At 33.8% G+C, this 19829-nt stretch overlaps 1 protein-coding gene across 5 annotated transcripts in view; it reads right to left on the bottom strand.

The window, feature by feature from the left end:
• PCSK5 (proprotein convertase subtilisin/kexin type 5) overlaps positions 1-19829 on the bottom strand; it is a 396723-nt gene that overhangs the window by 234361 nt on the left and 142533 nt on the right. For all 5 annotated transcript variants that reach the window (XM_039843681.1, XM_039843770.1, XM_039843973.1 and 2 more), the window contains exons 6-7: positions 10164-10252; positions 6530-6702 (exon numbers count right to left, since the gene is read on the bottom strand). In XM_039843681.1, the coding sequence (XP_039699615.1) occupies positions 6530-6702; positions 10164-10252 (262 nt within the window). The remainder of the gene's footprint in view (positions 1-6529; positions 6703-10163; positions 10253-19829) is intronic.

Below are 19829 nucleotides of genomic sequence, written 5' to 3'. Positions count from 1 at the left end.
TTCTAGGAAGAGAAAATGGGTGAATGGTAGTAACAGCCATAAGTAAATAAACAAAGAAATGTTAGTAAAAATGACTCAACCACTAAAATTATTTCCAGTTCTAACATTCTGACTCTAAAGGTCTAATGAGTTTAGCTGGATTTTCATAAAGTAGCTCCAAAGAATTTAAAATTAAATTAAATTTAATGGCACTTCAAAAAAAGTCATGAAAATGAAAGCTTATATGTGGTTAAAGAAAGAACATTGATTAAATAAAGTTAAACATATCTTTCCTGCAGGAGTTCTCAGAGCCTTTAACATGCTTTTAAATTTCCAAAGGGAATTCTCAAGTGTATTTGACAGCAAAATCTCTCTGTCCCTCCCCACCCTGCTGCCTTTTAAAGCATTTTATTAATTAGTATGTTATGGAATGAACTTTAGAAAATACCCTCTTGGATATTTTGTCCCATTCATTTTGGCTATTCCTTTATATTAATTTCAAGATTATATACTTACCTTCCCTAAAGATCATTCAGCAATGTGAACTTGATTAAACCCAGAAATTTCACACAATCATGACTTTTTACAGTATTTTGCATGATTAATCAGTATTTCACTTTTATTACTTTTGCATTTTCTGTGGTAGTGATGATTAAGATTTGTAACATAATAGGAGACTTTACTATGTTCCAAGAACTCTGCTTTGTATTTTACAGACATTAATCATATAATCCTCACAACAGTCCTAAAAAGTAATTACTGGCATTTAGCACCATTTTATAGAAGAACAAACTGATCCTCAGAGAGGCTAATAACTTGAACAAGGTAATAAAGGATTCACTGGAGAGTTGGAATCCAGAGTCTGGGTATATTAATCATGAGACTATACTATGTCTATTAATAACTTATTTCCAAACTATCAAAAATAATGCAATTCTTAAGTAAATTTATTCAGTTTATGTAGCAAACTGGCATGGAAGTCATTCATACATTCATTCATACATTTGTTCAATTACTAAATAGACACTTTTTCAAGTACTTAGAATACATAGCAAATAAAATAGTCAAACTCTGGTCCTTTCTGGAGATCATCAACAAGTAAATATAATAAAAGGAGGGATAATAATTGGCAAGAAGAGGTTCTGAAGGGTTGGGAGTCATATGGGTGTGTTATATGGTGGATGGGAAGAACCAGAAAGGCCTCCTTGTTAGTACAAATTACATAAAAGTTCAGACAAGTGCACTGGGTTTCACGCAAAGAGGTACCTGTGACCTTGACAAGAACAGCTTCCATGGAGTGATGGGTCACAGTCTAGATGTAGTGGCATCAAGAGATAATGAAAAAAGAGAGCTTGTAGAGGGCAAGTATAAACAACAGTTTCAAGGGATTTTGTTCTAAATGGAAAGAGAGAAATGAGGTTGTAATTGGAAGGATATAAGAAGGTAAGAGAGGGATTCTCCTCTCTCTCTCTTTTGAGATAAGAGTGTAATAGTATGAATGTATGTGGATGACAATAATACAGCTGAGAGGGAAAGTCTGATGATAAAGGAAGAGAACTAATTGAGCCATATCTCTGATGAGATGAGGAAGGATGATATCCAGTGAAGAAATGGAGGAGGAGGATGAAGGAAGAACATGAGCAATTAATTCACCATAACAACAGGGGAAAAGCTAGAGTATTTGGTTGCAGACGAAGGAAGGAGGTCAGAGGTGACAAAATAGAAATGACAACATGGAAAATAATTTATTAGATTTCTTTGAGGCCCATGTTCTGACTTCTTTAGCTATGCTGAATACCAATTTTCTGTAAAATTGGAGAGAACAATATCTATCTTATGAAATTATTGTGAAGATTAAAAATTATCTATTTTAAGGCTTAACAGAGTGACTATAGTATAACAGACTGGCATATGTTAAATGCTGTTGCTGCATCATCATTATTATTATTAATTGCAAGCAACCCGTTATATACCTCCAAATTCTTGCATTTAATTTTATAGCTCCTCAGCATCAAATTAAATGTAATCTTTGGGAGAAAGAGCAAGTTGTCAATTGTGACACGGTTTATTCAACATAGTTTCTCTAATGCAATTTTGGTACATTGATTCTAAAGGGGCTATAAATTGAATCAATTCTGATTTTGTTAAAGTCTTTGAAAACAGCGTTACATTCTACTGAGCCAAATCCTTATCTATAGCAAACAAATAGGGAGCATTTTGAAATCCAATATTTGCTATGTTTTTTGATTAGCAAGCAGAAGGAATGGATGCAATCAATACTTGGACTCCCTGAGCAAAATTTATTTATTTCCTTTGTGGAAATCTTTCTTGATACTGAAATGCTTCTTTCTCTTACCACCAATCTTTCTAGTTCTCTTGACATTGCTATCACCCTAGTCCAGCTCATTATCAACCCTTTGCTGGACCATTTTTATCTTCCACTTTCGCTTCCCTGTCCCTCACTGCATATGCAGTCCATTCTCTCCACAGCAGTGATCTTTTAAAATTGTGTATCCCATCAGGCCACTACCCCGCTGAAAATGATTTTCGGTAACAGAATAAAGTGCAAACACCCTTCACGGTTTAGAAAGCCCTGCTGAGCTGGCCCCTGCCTATCTCTCCAACCCATCTCTTATCTCCCGCTTTCTGTCCATGTTGCTCCGACAGCCCAAATTAGCATTATGTTCTGTGAGTACATGCACACCATTCTCCACTCAGGCTGCTGTTCCTTCTGCACAGAACATTCCTGCCACATTTCTTCACATGATTGGCCTCTTATCATCTATGTCTCCACTCACATATTCTCTCTTCAAAGACAACTATCCTCCTAACTAAAGCAGTTCTGTCTTCCCCCAGCCATCAGTTTTTATTTAATTCATAACATTTATCCTAAGTTCAGATAGTCTTGTTTCTATGTTTTTCTGTCTTATTGCTAAAATGTAGACTTTTATATATTGCTTATAGAACTTCACTCCTTTATCTACAAAGTATAGAAAGTAAGAGTTCACTAAATTTAATAGAAATAATAAATTCCAGTTCCTATATCCCAATAGGCCAGAGTGACTCTAAACTGTCACACAGATATCCCTAGCTACCTGAATAAATTATTTTATTAGTTATATATTCCTTCATTCCTTAAATCAGCCAATAAATCATTTATTTATTATGCTCTATAATCTAATTTTGTATAAAGTATTTATCCAATTATTCTCTATATATTTGGCAATGTTTATTATATAAAAAATACAAATTAGAATAATCTCAAAGAATATAAAATGTACTGTCTCATTTGATGCCCAATAACAAGAGGAGTGAAAGGTTTCTTTTCCCTGGGGGTGGGGGGGAACTCTTGACTATACTACTTTAAAAATATTAAATTATATATTCATAGATATTTAGAGAAACATCTCTTGGGAAAATATAAATGAAATTCAAGACTACAAACATGGATAACTGAAATGAATTTGGATAGCAAGAGGTTATCTCAATGAAATTGAAGATGTGCTTTTAAGGGCAAGTGAAATTGAAGGGTAGTATAGATATAGGAGAATGAAGTAAATGACAGGACAGAACTCAAAGTCTTTGCAGACTTTTACCATATTATTTTTAATCTACCACTACAGGTAACTCGATGAAATCATCAAGAACTCTACAGTATGGAAATGGTAGAGGAGAGAAAGATAGGAGACTGAGGAGAAATACAAAGTTTTTTGGAAGGGCATGATCTCTTCCAAGAGGGAAAAATGATATATATTTTTTGAGCGCTTCTTATTATATTCCAAGTATTGTGTCAATTGCTTTCTATGCATTATCACCTCATTTAACACTCATAATATCCCTGTAAGTACTATTATCACCCTACTTTAGATGAAGAAGTGGACGCAGAGAGGTAATTTGATCCATATCAGGTCAAAGAGTAGTAAATGACGGATCCTGGACTCAACCTGAGCCTAAGTCTCAAGCCTGTGTATTAAACACATAAAAACCCTATCCCGTCGATCTTATCACATTTAAATGGGTCACTGCTGCTTTTCCATAACTGAATGTGCAATGCTGGGAGCCAAAGAATAATTTGTTGTTTTTAAGGTTTTTGTTGCTGTTGTTACTACCTTAACTCTAAAATTAAATGGTTTGTTTAAAAACTAAACTCCTTTTTCTTTCCAGATTAAAACCTGAAAAGATCGTCAGTGAAATGTTGAATAAATTATGGTATCTCTATATTACAAATATTTTGAAACATTAAAATAAATGAGTTTCTTTCCTTATGGACTGCACTGGAAGGAGGCCCACTGTTAGGTGACAACAGCGACGTGCAGAGGCATACGATCCCCATTTGGTATATGAACATGCATGGGAGAACAGAAAGATGTAGTCCATACTCTGAAAAATGGCTATCTAGTTGGGTGGGAAATCTACTTTTAATTCCATTTTTATAGTATGATTTATTACAATAAGCATGGGTTAGTTTTGCAATTAATAATGAGTATGAAGTAAATTTTCTCAAAATTATTTATTTCTAAATGTAAGCTTCCTGTAAGTTTGAATAGCTTTCTCAGATAAACTTGTTTCTAATCTTAACCCTTTTTTCAAAGTACTCTTTTTATTAGTTTTATGCATTGAACTTGCAGTTAAGATTTCCATCAAATAAAAGATACTCTAGCTAGAAAAAAAAATTAAAATCATTGGTCCACATCATCTGATTCAATAACAGCTACTGAATATGGGCATACTCACTCTACATGGATACTCATGAGATTATGTGCATTACTAATATAAGTATTTTATTCACGAAAAATTCCAGATTGCTCTTTACTGTATTAAGAGCCATACATATACAAGTTGAAAATCAAATATGAACTAAGCTCAATTTATTTAGTTTGAATGACCATTCTGTTGATGGCAGAGAGGGAGAGAGAATAGTAATCTGCTGCCCAGAACTTTGGTAAAGAAATCATCAGATTATTTATATTCATTTGGTGTTCAGACATCTTTGAAGGAAAATATTAGGCAATGATTTAAAACATTATCCTATAGCTCAAAAGGGCTCTAATGAATCTGAAAATCTTAATCAAATCTGAACTATTTTTTAGTTAGGAAGTACATACATAACTAGTGCATAAGCTTCCCCCGTCCAGCCTCTATCCCCGCCCCCAGTCAATTTCAGAGAAACCAGGAGACAGCTTAACTCAGTCTTCTGATTAAAACCCTAACAGCAATCCCACAAAGGTGGAAGCCTCAGTACTTCTGGTACTCCAGCAGCAATGTTACATTAATCAGCTGCATGCATTCCACTCCAAAAACTGGGCAGACTATATAACAACCCTGTGGTTAGCATAATTCATAGCAAATTATATTAAGTTCAACAAACATTTACTGAGTATTCAGTAGAGTTCAATGTACTCTCTGGGTTTTGCAAAGCCCATACAGATGGGAGGAGCACAAGCTCTGCTCTCCAGGAACTTAGAATTCAGTGAGGAAGATCCACACAAAACTATGATATAAAACACAATATGATAAAGACTACATGTAACACCAGAAAGAACATAAAGTATAGGAGGTACGAGGGGACTGCTCACCCTTAATTCTAAATTGAGCAGTAAGGCTTCTGGGAAGAGGTGGTATTTTCACTGAGGCTTGGCAGTAAAACAGGATTTGGCTGTATAGTAAGTAGGACATGGGGTGGGGCAGAGACTCGCAAGGAAAGTAATTTGTGCTGATGGATAATAAGAGTGGAGTAGACCTACATTACAAAAAAGTGAAAGAGATGATGAAGGGAAGGGAGGTTAGGCCCAGATCATAATTAAAATGCATACTCCAAGTCATCCAAAGTTTAATTCATGACTAAAAGAGAAAGGAGCTGCTTCTGAGGGAGCTCTCCTCCCTTCATGATTATAAGTATACAGTGTCCTTATTTTTCATTTAATTAAAATGTTTAACTAAAATAAGGTAAGATTATTTTTAAGATTTGTTGCATGAAACAGATGTTTTAACATTAGATTATGTAGTCAGTTTTTCAGGGAGGAGTAGTCATGAATTTTTGAAATCAAGTAAAACCAAGGGTTAAGATGCCTGGTGAAGGAACTTAGGAGGCAGCATAGAAATTATGTTGTCCTAGGAGAGAGGTGGAACTAGGGAAGAAACTATAACAGAGAGATGCCCAGAAGGGCATTGCTGGATGATCTATCAACACCAACTGGAGAGTTTCAGGATCCCCACTTTTCCTGAAAATCATAATGCCAAGAATACATTTCTCCAAATGCAAGGTTAACATGTGAGTGAATATATTTCCTTTGAACAAATCTAAGCATCCCAATATACCTCTGTTCTTGTCAGAGAAAACTCTCTAGCATTTAGTTTATTTGCAGAACAAATACAACATCCAATCCCAAAGGTTCAGCATCTCTTTCCATTAACCAGTCTCCTGGTTCAGCCTATGAGCTCCATCTATTCCTCTACACTGGAGGACTGGACCTCATAGTTTCATAGATGGCTGGACATGAGAATCATCATCAATCAACATGGTATGAGCCTAGGGGCTTTTGAAACCTACCATTCTAACGCCGTTTTCAAAGGCTTGCCGGGTGAGTGGAGCTGGTCCGTCCACAGTCTTGCCATCATCATCTGGGCCCCAGCTCGCACTGTAGATGTGCACATGCTGGGGATTGAAGCTAACCGATTTCGCTTCGACCATGTCTGTGACATCTCCATCCAGCATTCGCACTCCTTCAAGACAGAAAGGAAGGAGCTTCATTAGAGGCTTTGCTGTATAATACCCAAACAATCCAAGACTTACTGCAGCTACAGCATTTGCAGGCAGGCTGAAGTGGAATAAACTTTTAACTAACACTTAAGTGAGCATATTTTCCCCAGAAAAAGACAATGCAGACTTTTCTGAAGCTTTCTTGGGAAAGAAGGAAGTTATGTTGCATGTAAAGGGGCAAAACTTCTTTAAAACCTTTTTTACTCATTGTTCTCTTGTTTCCACAATTTCTCCTTTGTCTTTATCCCTGCAGTAAGTGAGTAGTTGACAGAGAGCCTCAAGCAATCCATCTTCCCTAAATTTCTCTTCATTAGATCGTTTGTGCTCATAATTGATATAAAACATTCTGACCTTAGCAGTCTTAAAAAACTTGGAAAGCTACCTATTTAGGTTGGTCTAATTTCCTCCATATTTAATATTATCTCCTAATCTGTAAGACTGATATGAACCTAATATATTATTTCTTTGCCAAATTATTTATAAGTCAAATAATAAATGAAAATGTTCTCTGTGTATGTAACATATCAAACAATTCTCAAAGGGTTTTAGCAATGCTTAGTCACTAATCTTCATTTAAGTATATTCCCATCAGACAGACAGGAATTTATTATTAGCCTTAATTTGCAAAAAATAGACACAGATACTCAAAAAATAAATTACATGCCAAATGCCAGGCTCTTCTTTTTCCTTTTATTTTGGAGAAGCACAATGACTAATTGTTAAGAAAACTTAAGTCCTTCAGCTTACGCTAAATATCATCACTGAGACATTGTATTATTTTAAAAATATATTTCTGCAGCCCCAATTTACTCCTTAGGAAAATGTTGTTTATCAAGTAGAATTTCAGGTTTTTATTGATTACCAATAAATGTGGATTAAATAATAAAACCTCAAATCAGGCAGCTTTAGATATTCTGTGGTTTGAAGTGGTATTTCTGGTAGAAAATAAAAATATTCTTTAAGAAACTATATCTTGTGTTTTAAAAAGTGTTTAATTTTTAATTATAAAACTTATAAACAGAAAAATAGAAAGACTGACAATAAATACTGATATAGCCAATACTCAACAACTGTCAAAATTTTGCCACATTTTCTTTATCTAAAAATACAAATATTGGTCTGACCATTTTGTTATATGACAGATATGATACTATAGCCTTTAATACTTTTAACCAAAAAAATAAAATACTCGGACAACATTAGATTTCCTAAAGCATCCCTAAAAACACTGCATTTGATTGTTATATCTCTTGACTGTCTTTTCTTCCAGACATTTGGATTTTTAAAGGAGATGTAAATAAACAGGAGATATGGAGAACAAAGGTTAGAAATATAGGCAACAATATTGTAATAACAAGGTATGGTGCCAAGTGGGTACTAGACTAATCAGAGGATCACTTTGTAAATTATCTATATGTCTAGCCAATATGCTGTACACCTGAAACTAATATAAAATATTGAGTATTAACTGTCATTGAAAAAAAAAGCAAATGTTCCAAAGAATTTTGTTAAATAAAAATTTTAAAAATTAAAAAAAAAATTACAAAATGGAAACTGTATTTAGAAAGTTTGCCAGTAGTTTTTGTGGGCATAGAATATGGTGTCCTGCATGTACTGGATCCTGAGCAGCCATTGGCTTGTTTTCATTTGATATGAATATTCCAAATTCATCTGCTTGGTTTTTATGAAAGAAGGATGAACTACTTCATAATCTTACCTTCTGTTTAAAAGCATAAAATGAAACTATTTTACCTGTACTGAGAAGTCTAAGATAAACATTGGACTAACCATATCTTTAAATGTTAATTTGCAGGAGTATCTACACAACACCTGAATTCAGTTTTTACATCATGTAATTATGTGAGACATACACACACACACACACACACACACACACACGATAAAATCATATCTAGAGGGTAATAATAATTTTTGACCAAAAGCTGACAAGAATTTTGTTTCCTCAAATTAAAAGATGAAAAACTGCTTTATCTTCATTTAACTGCAAGCTTTCATTCCTTGGGTCTGAGGAGTTAAGTTTATAATTCAGAATGTTCTTGTTTTTAAGATGACAGAACATTTGTGAGCCATTGCCATACATTCTTTTTTTTTTTTTTTTTTTTTTTTACTTAGGTCCTGTTCAGCTAGGCCAGCCAGCAACTTATCTGTGAGGTTCACAAGTTCATCACTGCATTCCCTCAAGGTCAGAAAGTGCTGGGTTAGCACTGGAGAGTAATGACAAGGACATGGATGCGTATTTCTGTTGTGGGAGATTGTGTGTGCCTGGACAGCAAGAAGGATTGAGTGGGAAGCCACCGTAGTCTTGTAATTCTCTTGAGAAGAGCAAGGGCTTCCAGCATCCTCATCATTTTCAGAGGGAAGTGGTTTGCTTTCCTTAGCTCCTTCATGAACCTTCTCCTTGACGTATAGCAGATACTCTCAGAGTTTAGCTAATTACTGCTTTACAAGTTGCAATATATTAAGAATTCAGGGTGAAATAAAGGAAAGAAAGAGGTCAAACTTACTGAGGGCTGACATTCAAGGTAGTCTCAGAAAACCTTAGCACTGCTATTATAGATCCCAAATATTTCATGTTATCTCTACATTTATCCTAGAAAGAATTGTCATTTTTTTAAGATCCAATTCTATTTAGCTTTTAGAAGCAAACAGTGTACTGGAAACAAGGATGTCATCCTTGTTCCAGGAACTTCATTCATCATATGACACCCTATAAGACCCGCAGGGAACACCTGACAAAGCCCCTGGGATCTAAACCATCTCTTACAATGTTTTCTTCCCATTTCCACATGGCTGTGGCAACAGGCTATACTAACAAAGATGTCTCAAATAGAAAAGTAAGAGTTTGCTTTTATAAAGCCTGGATTTAAACAGCTGTGGTTGGGTCCTTGTAGTAAGTTTATGTATATTTGAGTGTGTGTGTGTGTGTATAAATCTGGAATTATTAATGATAACAGTCTTACTACATTAGAAGACTATAAAAGAGTTTACTATTTACCATTTTAATTGAAGTTAAAAGAAACTTTTCATAAAGCCTAAGGAAACGAAAAAAAAATTTCCACTTTAACAGAATTTCAAAATACTTCTTTCTATAGAGATATCACAGCCTAGTATTTTATTATAGTTCTTTCTGACCCAAGTACCAATTACATAGTTCAGTACAGTATGTCACCGAACCCATTTTCAGTACTGGACAACCTTTTTACATGCCTGTTTAAAAAAAGAAATGTCTGTGTTTGCAACACTTTATTTGATAACACTTGTTAACATGGTCATTTTGCTGTCAGCAATAGTTGAACACTATTATGCAAACAAATGCCTGTCTTTAGTTCAAAAGGGTTCTGAAACCAGTTAACACAAGAGCTCTTGGCTGATTTCTATATCCATGTAAGTTTGTTTCCCATACCTCCGATCTTGGCGTTGAAAGCAATTCCGACTGTGCAGTGAGAGTTGTTTGCCGCAGCTGCCACTTCTCCAGCGCAGCGGGTCCCATGCCTGCAGGGAGAACACACGCACTTTCTAAAGTAAGACACTCCGTTCTCAAAAACTCAACACATCACTGCCACCATTCAGACTTCAAAGTGGTGAAGAATGTATCAAGCTGGGGGTTTTTCTGGAATCTCCTACCCAAGTAACACAGTCTGTTCAATTTTTAGCACTTAATTATTATATTCTGTTATATTCTATTATATGATTATATTCTGGATTATATTCTTGATATATTTATTTTTTATATCTTGCTTTCCCAACTAGAAAATCTCCTTGTAGGCTAAAATCAAATTGTATACTTCTTTGTATCCTCTAAACTACTGATGTCCAATATGGTAACCACCAGCCATATATGTCTCTTGGGTACTTGAAGTGTGGCTAGTATGACTTCATTTTAATTTTTAATTTACTTTAAATTAAATTTAAAAACTAGTACTCAATTCAATTATTAGAAAATGTAAGGATGTACATATGAGATTCTACTCTTTTTTAAACCGTAAGCTTAAATATAGATCAAGTATCTCTAAAAGAAATTTATCATCTAAAATGAGAGTGCTATAAATACACATTGGATTTCAAAGATTTTATGGAAAAACAAAATTGAAAACGTGAAATATCCCATTAATAACTGTTTTATATCAATGACACATTGAAATGTATTAATAAAATATACTCTCAAAAGTTATTTTATTAAATAATATATTTAATATATTATTTACTTTTTACTGCTTTTTAAAAAATGGGGCTACTAGAAAAGTAAATACATTTTCTGAAAGATATTCCTTGTTATTTCTCAATAACTCTGCTCAGTGGTCAGAAAAATCCCTTAGCTGAAAGGACTTCTAAGATTATCTTGTCTGAAGATGGCAAAGAAGTTTCAAGAGTAAAGGACAATTGGCTTTAAAATGGTGGCCTAAAACAGTGTGTTGAAAAAAATTCTAAAGCATGGCTGAGCCCAGAGAAAGGACAGTAAGACTGATGACTATGTCTGGCCGGGCTGCAGAAATGGGATGTGGCAACTATTATGGGGTATTTGTCATTGCTACTGAAGTTCAATGCCTACCTCCCTTCCCTCATTTTTAGAGATGAGGACACTTAAGGAGGCCTTGGTTTGTAAAGAGATCTGTTGAAAGCAGCCAAAGGGTGACTAAAACTAAGGCCCCTCCAAATTCCATTGTAGTGCTTTTTTATTTGAGCACAGGTGCTTCAGACCACACTTGTCATGGGATATGACTATCATCTGTGCAACTATAATCGAGCTACTGCTTACAACTGATAACTGATAGGTACACAAGTTTACACAAACTTAGTAGTAATGTCATACATACATTTCTTTGTAAATATTAAGATATATATAATTTGAATGATTGGTATTATACCACATAATCTTTCAAAAGGTACATAACGTGCGTATGTGTCTCTCTCTATATATATGTATGTATATACACACAATGCAGTCTCTTTAACAAGTCCTCTATTCCTGAATTTTTTTCCAGTTTTTCACTAATACTGACAAGGCTATGAAAAACAGTCTTGAGTGAATGTGTATGTGTGTGTATATATTTATAAATATTTCATAAATATTTCATAAATATAATTTATGACAAACTCCTAGAAGTGGAATTACTGGAACAAGGAGTACAGAATATATTGTCAAACTGTTAACAGTAGATGAAAGTAATATCATTAAACCTCATAAAAACTACAAGATTAATAAAATTACTACAAAACATTAAATTTTTGTACATGGCAAAGGAAAAAAGACCATAAGCCAAGCTGCATGACAATAAGAATGGAGAAAATATCTAGACAAACCCCTTTTTACATAAACCCCTAAGTATGAGTTTCTCAATCTTTTTCATTCTTGCCAATCTGACATGAAAAATGTTCTCATTGTGGCTTCCCTTTTTATCCCCTCTGATTCCATTTGATGTTGTACATATTTTCAAATATTTATTAGTTATTTCTATTTCTTGCTTTGTGAATAATCCTTTCATGCCCTTTGCCCAAGTTTCTTACTGCCTTTCTATCATATCTGTTACATGTATGTTTCCAAATTTGTTGTTTGAAACATAACCATCTTATTTACGGCAATTTTAGGTTGTCATACACAGTACTTAATTTTGATGTACTGATAATTATCTTGCCCTTCTGATATTTGGTTGTGCCACTTTAACCATCAGACAAATGATACGTTTTTAAAAGAGAAAACATTTGATGAAAAGCAATGACCTACAACAAAGATCACTCTATCCAACAAAGCTATCATTTAGAATCGAAGGACAGATAAAGAGCTTCCTAGATAAGAAGATACTAAAGAATTTCATCACCACCAAACAAGAAATGTTAAAGGAACTTCAAGAAGAAGAAACAAAAAGAAGTATAAATAATATAGTGGCAATAACTACATATCTGTCAACAATTACTTTAAATGTAAATGGATTAAATGCTCCAATCAAAAGACACAGGGTGGCTGACTAGATAAGAAAACCAGACCCTTACATATGCTGCCTACTGGAGACCCAGATTGAAAGGCACACAGACTGAAAGTAAAGGGACGAAAAAGATATTTTATGAAAATGAAAATAAACAAAAAAGCTGAGGTGGCAATACTTATACCAGACAAAATAGATTTTAAAACAAAGGCTATAACAAGAGACTAAAAAGAACGCAGTAAACCCACTTCTGAGTATTTATCTGAAGAAACCCAAAGTACTACTTTGAAGGGATATGTGCATCCATCCATATGTTCATTGCAGCATTATTTACAATAGCCAAGATATGGAGGTAACCTGAGTGTCCATCAATTGATGAATGGATAAAGAAGAGGTGGTACATATATACAATGGAGCGCTGCTCAGCCATAAAAAAGAATGCAATCTTGCCATTTGCAACAACATGGATGGACCTAGAGGGTATTATGCTGACGATATTAAGTCAGACAGAGAAAGACAAATGCCATATGATTTCACTTACATGGAATCTAAAGAAAATAAATGAATGAACCAAACAGAAATAAACTCATAGGCACTAAGCCCCAAGCTAAACTAAAAATTTTCTCTATCAGTTATTTATGATCTTCATTAGGCTCTTGTTGCATATTACTTCATGGTATAAGTTATTTTAACTTTAATGTCAAATTCCCTTTATGAATCCATTGTTCTTATACTTTATTGTATCTATTTTAATTAATTCAATTTGTTTTTAATTCTGCTCTAGTTTATTATTTGGCCTATGGGTTATTTATGATTTAAAATTTTCAAATGCATGAGGGTGTTATGTTTTTTGATATTGATCAATAACTTGATTACCTTGCGATAAAAGAACATAATTTTTATGAAGCAACTGTTCGAATTTTGTGAGACTCACACAATGGCCAAGTATGTGATCAATTTTTATAAATGTTCCAATTGCTTGAAAGGGTGTATATTCTCCAATTGTTCTTTGTAAGTCTATAATGTCAAGGCTTGCTCATTATACTGTGGTTTTGTTTAAGTTCTTTGCAGTTCTGTTGATTTTCATTTTACTTAGAATAGGATTGTTAAATCTATCCAGTGGAAAAAAAACATTTATGAATATGTAGTTAATTTTTAAGTTAGTTACCTGTTTGTTCCTTTTACTTTCAAACATTATGTGTTCGTGTTAGTTTATCTCTTATAAATAGCATGTAATTGTTTTTTTCAAGCCAGGTTAACTACCTTTGTCTTTAATTTGATAGTCCATATATGATAACGGTATCTACTCATATATTTATGTTCATTCCCATATATTTCCACCCTTTACTAGTTTGAATTTTATACATTCTATTATTTAGTGCAGGGGTCCCCAACCCCCCGACTGCAGACTAGTACCAGTCTGTGGCCTGTTAGAAACTGGGCCGCACAGCAGAAGGTGAACAGTGGCCAGCAAGCAAAGTTTCATCTGTATTTGCAGCTGTTCCCCAGCACTAGCATCACTGCCTTGGCTCCACCTCAGATCATCAGGCATTAGATTCTCATAGGAGCACTGGTCTCTGGTGCCAAAAAGGTTGAGGACTGCTGATTTCATGGTTATCCTAAGGATTTGATCATGGGTACCTAATAGCACCAAGGCTAAAGTCATCAATACTTTTCTCAACTCTGATTAACCATCTCTTGACATATTAGTTCCCCAGGATTATAGTTATTCACTGGATTTTTTAACTCTAGAAATTACTCATTACTGTTACTAATTTAAACAATCAATGTTTACTTAGCCTTACGAAAGCATTCTTTATTTCTTTTTGAAGCTCACACTTCCTTATGGAATCAATGATTTCTTTCTGAAGAACATTCTATAAATGTAACCTTCAAAGAGTCTTTTGGTAGCCTCAGAAAATGACTTTATTTTACTGTTGTTTCTGAAAAATAATTTCTTTGAGTATAGAATTCTAGACTAACAGCCCTTCAAAGATGCCATTCCACTATCTTTAGGTTTCCATTATCTCTGGTGAGAAACCAACCATCTTGGCAATCTAGTTTTCTCTGGCTGCTTTTCAGATCTTTTGTTTTTTTCTACTATGAAGGCTCATTAAGAAGTTGTATATATGGATTAAAAAAAAAACTATTTCTTGAAATTCCTAAACCTACTTTAATGTTTAAATTTTCAGAAGTATTAGCTAGCATCTTCGAAAACTGCTTTTACATCATTCTCTAGTTCCTCCCATCAGAATCTCAATTAGACATTTATTAGATCTTTTCACAATATGTTAATCTTTCATCTCACTTTCAGGCTTTCCAATCTTTCTCTCTCTGGGCTTCATTCTGTATAATTTGCTCAGTTCTATATTTCACTTATCCTATCTTCAGCCATGACTAATCTATTTAGTCCATTCATTGCATTACTCATTTAAATTATTTCATGTTTCTTTTTTTTGAAGTTCTTTTTCAAATGGGCCTGGTTAATTCTGATGCTCTCTTTTTCTTAAAACACTTTTCAATATTCACATCTTGATGTATAAAAATTATATTTAATAATACTAAGACATGTTTCTCTAATTTGACTATTTTTGCTGCTAGTGTGTTTTCCCCATATAGTTGGTGAATTGTCCATTTAGGAGGTCATGCTGTTTGGGCTTTTATCTGAGTGAATTCTTTGAGGCTGATAGAGAAAACTCACTGTTCTAGAGAAGATTTAAATTTGTGTCTACCACATATCTGAATGTACACCATCCAGGACTTAATCTAACCTAATCTAAAATTTGGGCCATACAAGTAATATAAATTACAGGTATAAATTCCATGACTGCAGTTAGTAATTCTTAAAGGGTAGTTATTTATCTGCTTGTCCCATCTACTACCTAGATTGGAAAATCAAATATGTCCTCTGTCGGTTTTCTTTTTTTATAGTTAAGGTACTGAATATGGTGCCTCGGGGATTCTGTTTTATGCAGAAGTCTTCTCTTACCCCACTGGATCAAGATTTTGTTTCCTGCCCTCCCTAGGCTTTTAAAAATCCAGCTCCAGGACGGCTGGGATTAATTGCTCACTCTGGAAAATACCAAATGTCCATCTATTGACCACCTAAGTTTACAGATTTCAGCTTTCTCAGAGAAATATTCTTGGTATCCCATTAGCTCAACCATGCACTAAAAAGTTAATATTTTCACAGGAGCTTTAGATGTACTATAGTAGAAAAGATTTAATTGAATATCTATTTTACCATATTGTTAAAAAATGGAAGAACTAACTTGGTTCTGTATTCTGAAAATGCAATAAAGCCCTGCACGTATTTTGTGCATAATTAATGTTCAGTGAAGGCTCCTAAGTGAAGAATCGAGTGACTATTTCTTTATAAAAACATTTCTTCTAAAGATTTATGCACATTGCTCCACATCATAATGAATGAATCATTTTGGGGAAACAGAGAAGTTATCACTCTCTTGCTGACACATATATTTTAAATATCAGGTAAATAATATATTGCTGCATATGGTAATTGAAGGTCCAAATTGCTAGCTCAACTATATTTAAACAGCCTACTCTCTTTAGATGACAATGATCATTAATTACCCCAAGTAAAATCATTTTTTTTATTTTTTATATCTTAGTTGTACTCAATGTTTTGACATGAATTTAAAATAGATCACAGAATGACAGATATCATCATTACTCATCATGACCTGCTCAAGTATGTAAATAAGATTCACTTTTTTTCTTCGCCCAAAGAACAAAGGTGGTCAGCAACAATATTCATGATGTCAGTTAAATTGAATATCTATTTTCTAGATAAAGTTACAGAACAGAACAAATTCGGTATTTCAGATGTATTTTTTTCAAAGGTAACAGAGTAAGAACATTTAGTATATTTTCTGCATAAGGGAAAAATTTTAGATTTTAGTCCAAAAAACAAAATACTCTTTATATTATGCTCTGATCCACCTGCAGCTAAGTATGAACTTTACTAGCCAACTCCCACGTAATGCCCCTTGGAAAATTAGTCACCTATAGCTTTCTTACATATGTGCATAATATTACTAAGACACGTATTTTTTTGAGACGTCCAGAAGATAACCCAATTATGGAAATGATAAGGATATCTAGATCAATGACTGGATATCATGTCAAATAAAGTGAGTGTAGACAAACTAGCAATTAAAAATGCATCACTTCTCTGATTCTCTTAAGAATATTGTCATTGCTGCCAGGGCCCAGTAAGTGTAAGATGTTTTGTTACATAATTTTTACTTGAATAAATCATTTTATTTCTTAAAGAGCATCTTGATTTAAAAATCATTTCAGCGTTTACTATTGCTTTTCTTACTTGGAAAACAAAGTTTTCTCATCTGCTCCATTACCTGTTTCCAATAATAAATCATTGTAATTAAAGGTCTTAAGTTTTACCTGGGCTATCTGATTAAAAAGAAGTAAAATCAGACAGTGCCTGATTTCAATATTATAATTTCTATAATATTGAGAATATAAGAACTTAAGTGAAGTGAGTATAGAATACAAATTCATGGGGTCCATTATGTCTTGCTAGTTGGTAAAATACTGCCTTCACTCCTTTTGCTTTCTCCCAGTCCTCCAGTCATACTGGTTTGTGCACCTTTTTCTTCCATAATAGTAGGGATGGAAATATTAACTTGAGATTTACCACAGCTCTAAAGATAGGATGTAAGCTCAGCAACGAATCTGAGACAACAGGACACAGTCAGGAGGTCTCCCTTACAGTTTCCACTGCATTGCTTGAAAATCAAAATTCTACTTGTATGGAATCAAGTAATGGCAACTTGGAGAAAGATGGCTATTTCATTTTTTTCTCGGAACAAACATCTGCAGCTGTTCATGGATTCCATCTACCCCTCACTGTTTCTATTCCTTTTTGAAATCTGGTGTGTGCATTCTCTTCAGCATTTTTTCATTTTGCTTAAATCTAAGTGAAAACCTTCCATTTAAGTCTATCTAAAAAGCCCCCTTAGAAATAGAGAAAGGAAAGTAAGAAATAATGTATTTGATGTGTTCTCCAACAAATCACTTAGAACTGATATTTCCGACTACTGATATTATCCTTGATAATATTACCACTTGATGTTTATATCACACACTCTAGTTCTGAAAGTATTTTTGCCTCATCTGATTCTCACTTCGACCCTGAGAAGTAAGCAAAACAGATATTTCTTCTCTTACAAATGAGAAGATTCAGTCAGTCAGATGGTGATTGGAGGATATAAAGTGTAGCAGGGCAAAGACTAAATCTGAGTCTCCTGGGTCCTTATGTAACGCCTTTTCACTATTCCAGTAAGACTCACAGGGCCCACATTCCTAAGTCTTAGAATGATTGCCAAGATTTCATGACTTCTTTGCCTGCTATCCTCCTTATCTTGTAAGGTAGAGGCAACTTTCTTCCTTCATTATTATTAATGCAGGATATTTGACAGTGTTTTATAGAATCTCCATGATAAATTATTCAACTTGAGCTAGAAGGAGGAAATGCTAGGAATCTTAAAAATGAAAACTGAAGAAGAATGGAAAAATATCTGGAAATGGATTTTCACCCTGTCTTCAGTGAAAAACTTACTGAAGCTCAAGAAACATATTAGGAGATAAAAATAAAAGGATAAATTAAAAATTTTAAAAAGCAAAAAAGAAATTACAGAGTCCATTTTTTGGTGATTAGTTTTTGTAAGACAATTAAGATAATAGCTTCTGAAGTGACTGCAATTATATATGGTCCCTGAGGCTTCAATAATATTAATTTTTTTTATTATACTAGGAAGAAACTCAGGAAAACTCATTGAAAATAACTGCTGTGGACTGAATGTTTGTGGTAATCCCCCAATTCATATGTTGAAACCCTAACTAACCCAAATGTGGTGATATTTAGAGGTAGCGCTTTGGGGAGGTAATTAGGTCAGAGCCGTCATCTTGGGATTAGTGCTCTTATAAGAAGAGACATGAGAGAACTTGCTTCCTTTTTCTGTGCCATGTGACAATACAGTAAGAAGGCAGCTACCTCCAAGTCAGGAAGAGAGACCTCGCCCAAACCAAACCTGCCAACACCTTGATCTTGGACTTCCAGCCTCCAGAACTGTAAAAAATAAATGTCTGTTTTTTAAGCTACCCAGCCTATGGTATTCTTTAGAGCAGCCTGAACTAAGACAATAACAAATAAATAGACATATACAATAATATAAGATTATATTTAGAGATACTTTGATAGCCTAATATCGAAAGAATCTTAAGCATGAACTTTAAACTATGAAGTCTTTATACTTCGCAATAGACATTGTGAATCTTCCTTTTAGCCTTCAGGAATAGATATACAATATTTAAAGAAATTAATAAAAGCGTTTGTCAACTGTTCCAAAGTCTAACAGATATGTCATAGGCAAGTCAGAAAAATGAATAATATATTTTATAGTATTAACCAGTAATAGGTAACTATTGAGAATTAGCATTAGATATATCATACGTAAATGACTAGTAAGTATTTAAAAAGCAGAATATTTCTTTTGTAGGGTTAAAAGTACTATTAGTCACTAATGAAAACTTAAGAAGCTCTGTAGATTGTATTAATGTCAATTTATTGGTTTTATTATTTTACTTTATTTACATAAATTGTTACCATTAGTGGAATCTAGGTGAAGAGCATGGAGACCTCTACTATTTTTGCAATTTTCTGTGAGTTTATAATTATTTTTTAAAGTTTTAAAAGTCACTATAGGTCAGAAGAATTTGAATGGTTATTTGTAATACTGGTTGAAATTCAAAAATGATATTTAAATATACTGCTTTAAAAGTTTTTTTCTTACATCTGCCATTTTCCTTCTTCCTTATCCTCCCCAGCTTAGGCCTTTGACATTCTTGTTTTCCTTCTATGAACCCCAGCCTATGAAAAAGCTTATTTATCATTAACTGAATTCACTGTTAACCATGCTAGCCCATGTCTAAAGGAAAGAATAGCTTGGTTTATCAGAAAACCTAATTCTTTACCTTACTTCTGTTGGTCTCTCAAATATAATGAAATAATGAAGTACAATAAAACCTATCATGGGCACTTGCGTGTGTGTGTGTGTGTGTGCATACTCTTGACCAAGATAGTAACTACCTCCTTATCAATATAA

The sequence above is a fragment of the Pteropus medius genome, unplaced genomic scaffold (genome assembly GCF_902729225.1).
Source record: "Pteropus medius unplaced genomic scaffold, Ma_sr-lr_union100, whole genome shotgun sequence".
In the NCBI taxonomy this organism is placed as follows: Eukaryota; Metazoa; Chordata; class Mammalia; order Chiroptera; family Pteropodidae; genus Pteropus; species Pteropus medius.
Note: the sequence above shows the minus strand (reverse complement) of the source record. Positions and strands in the feature narration are given on the sequence as shown.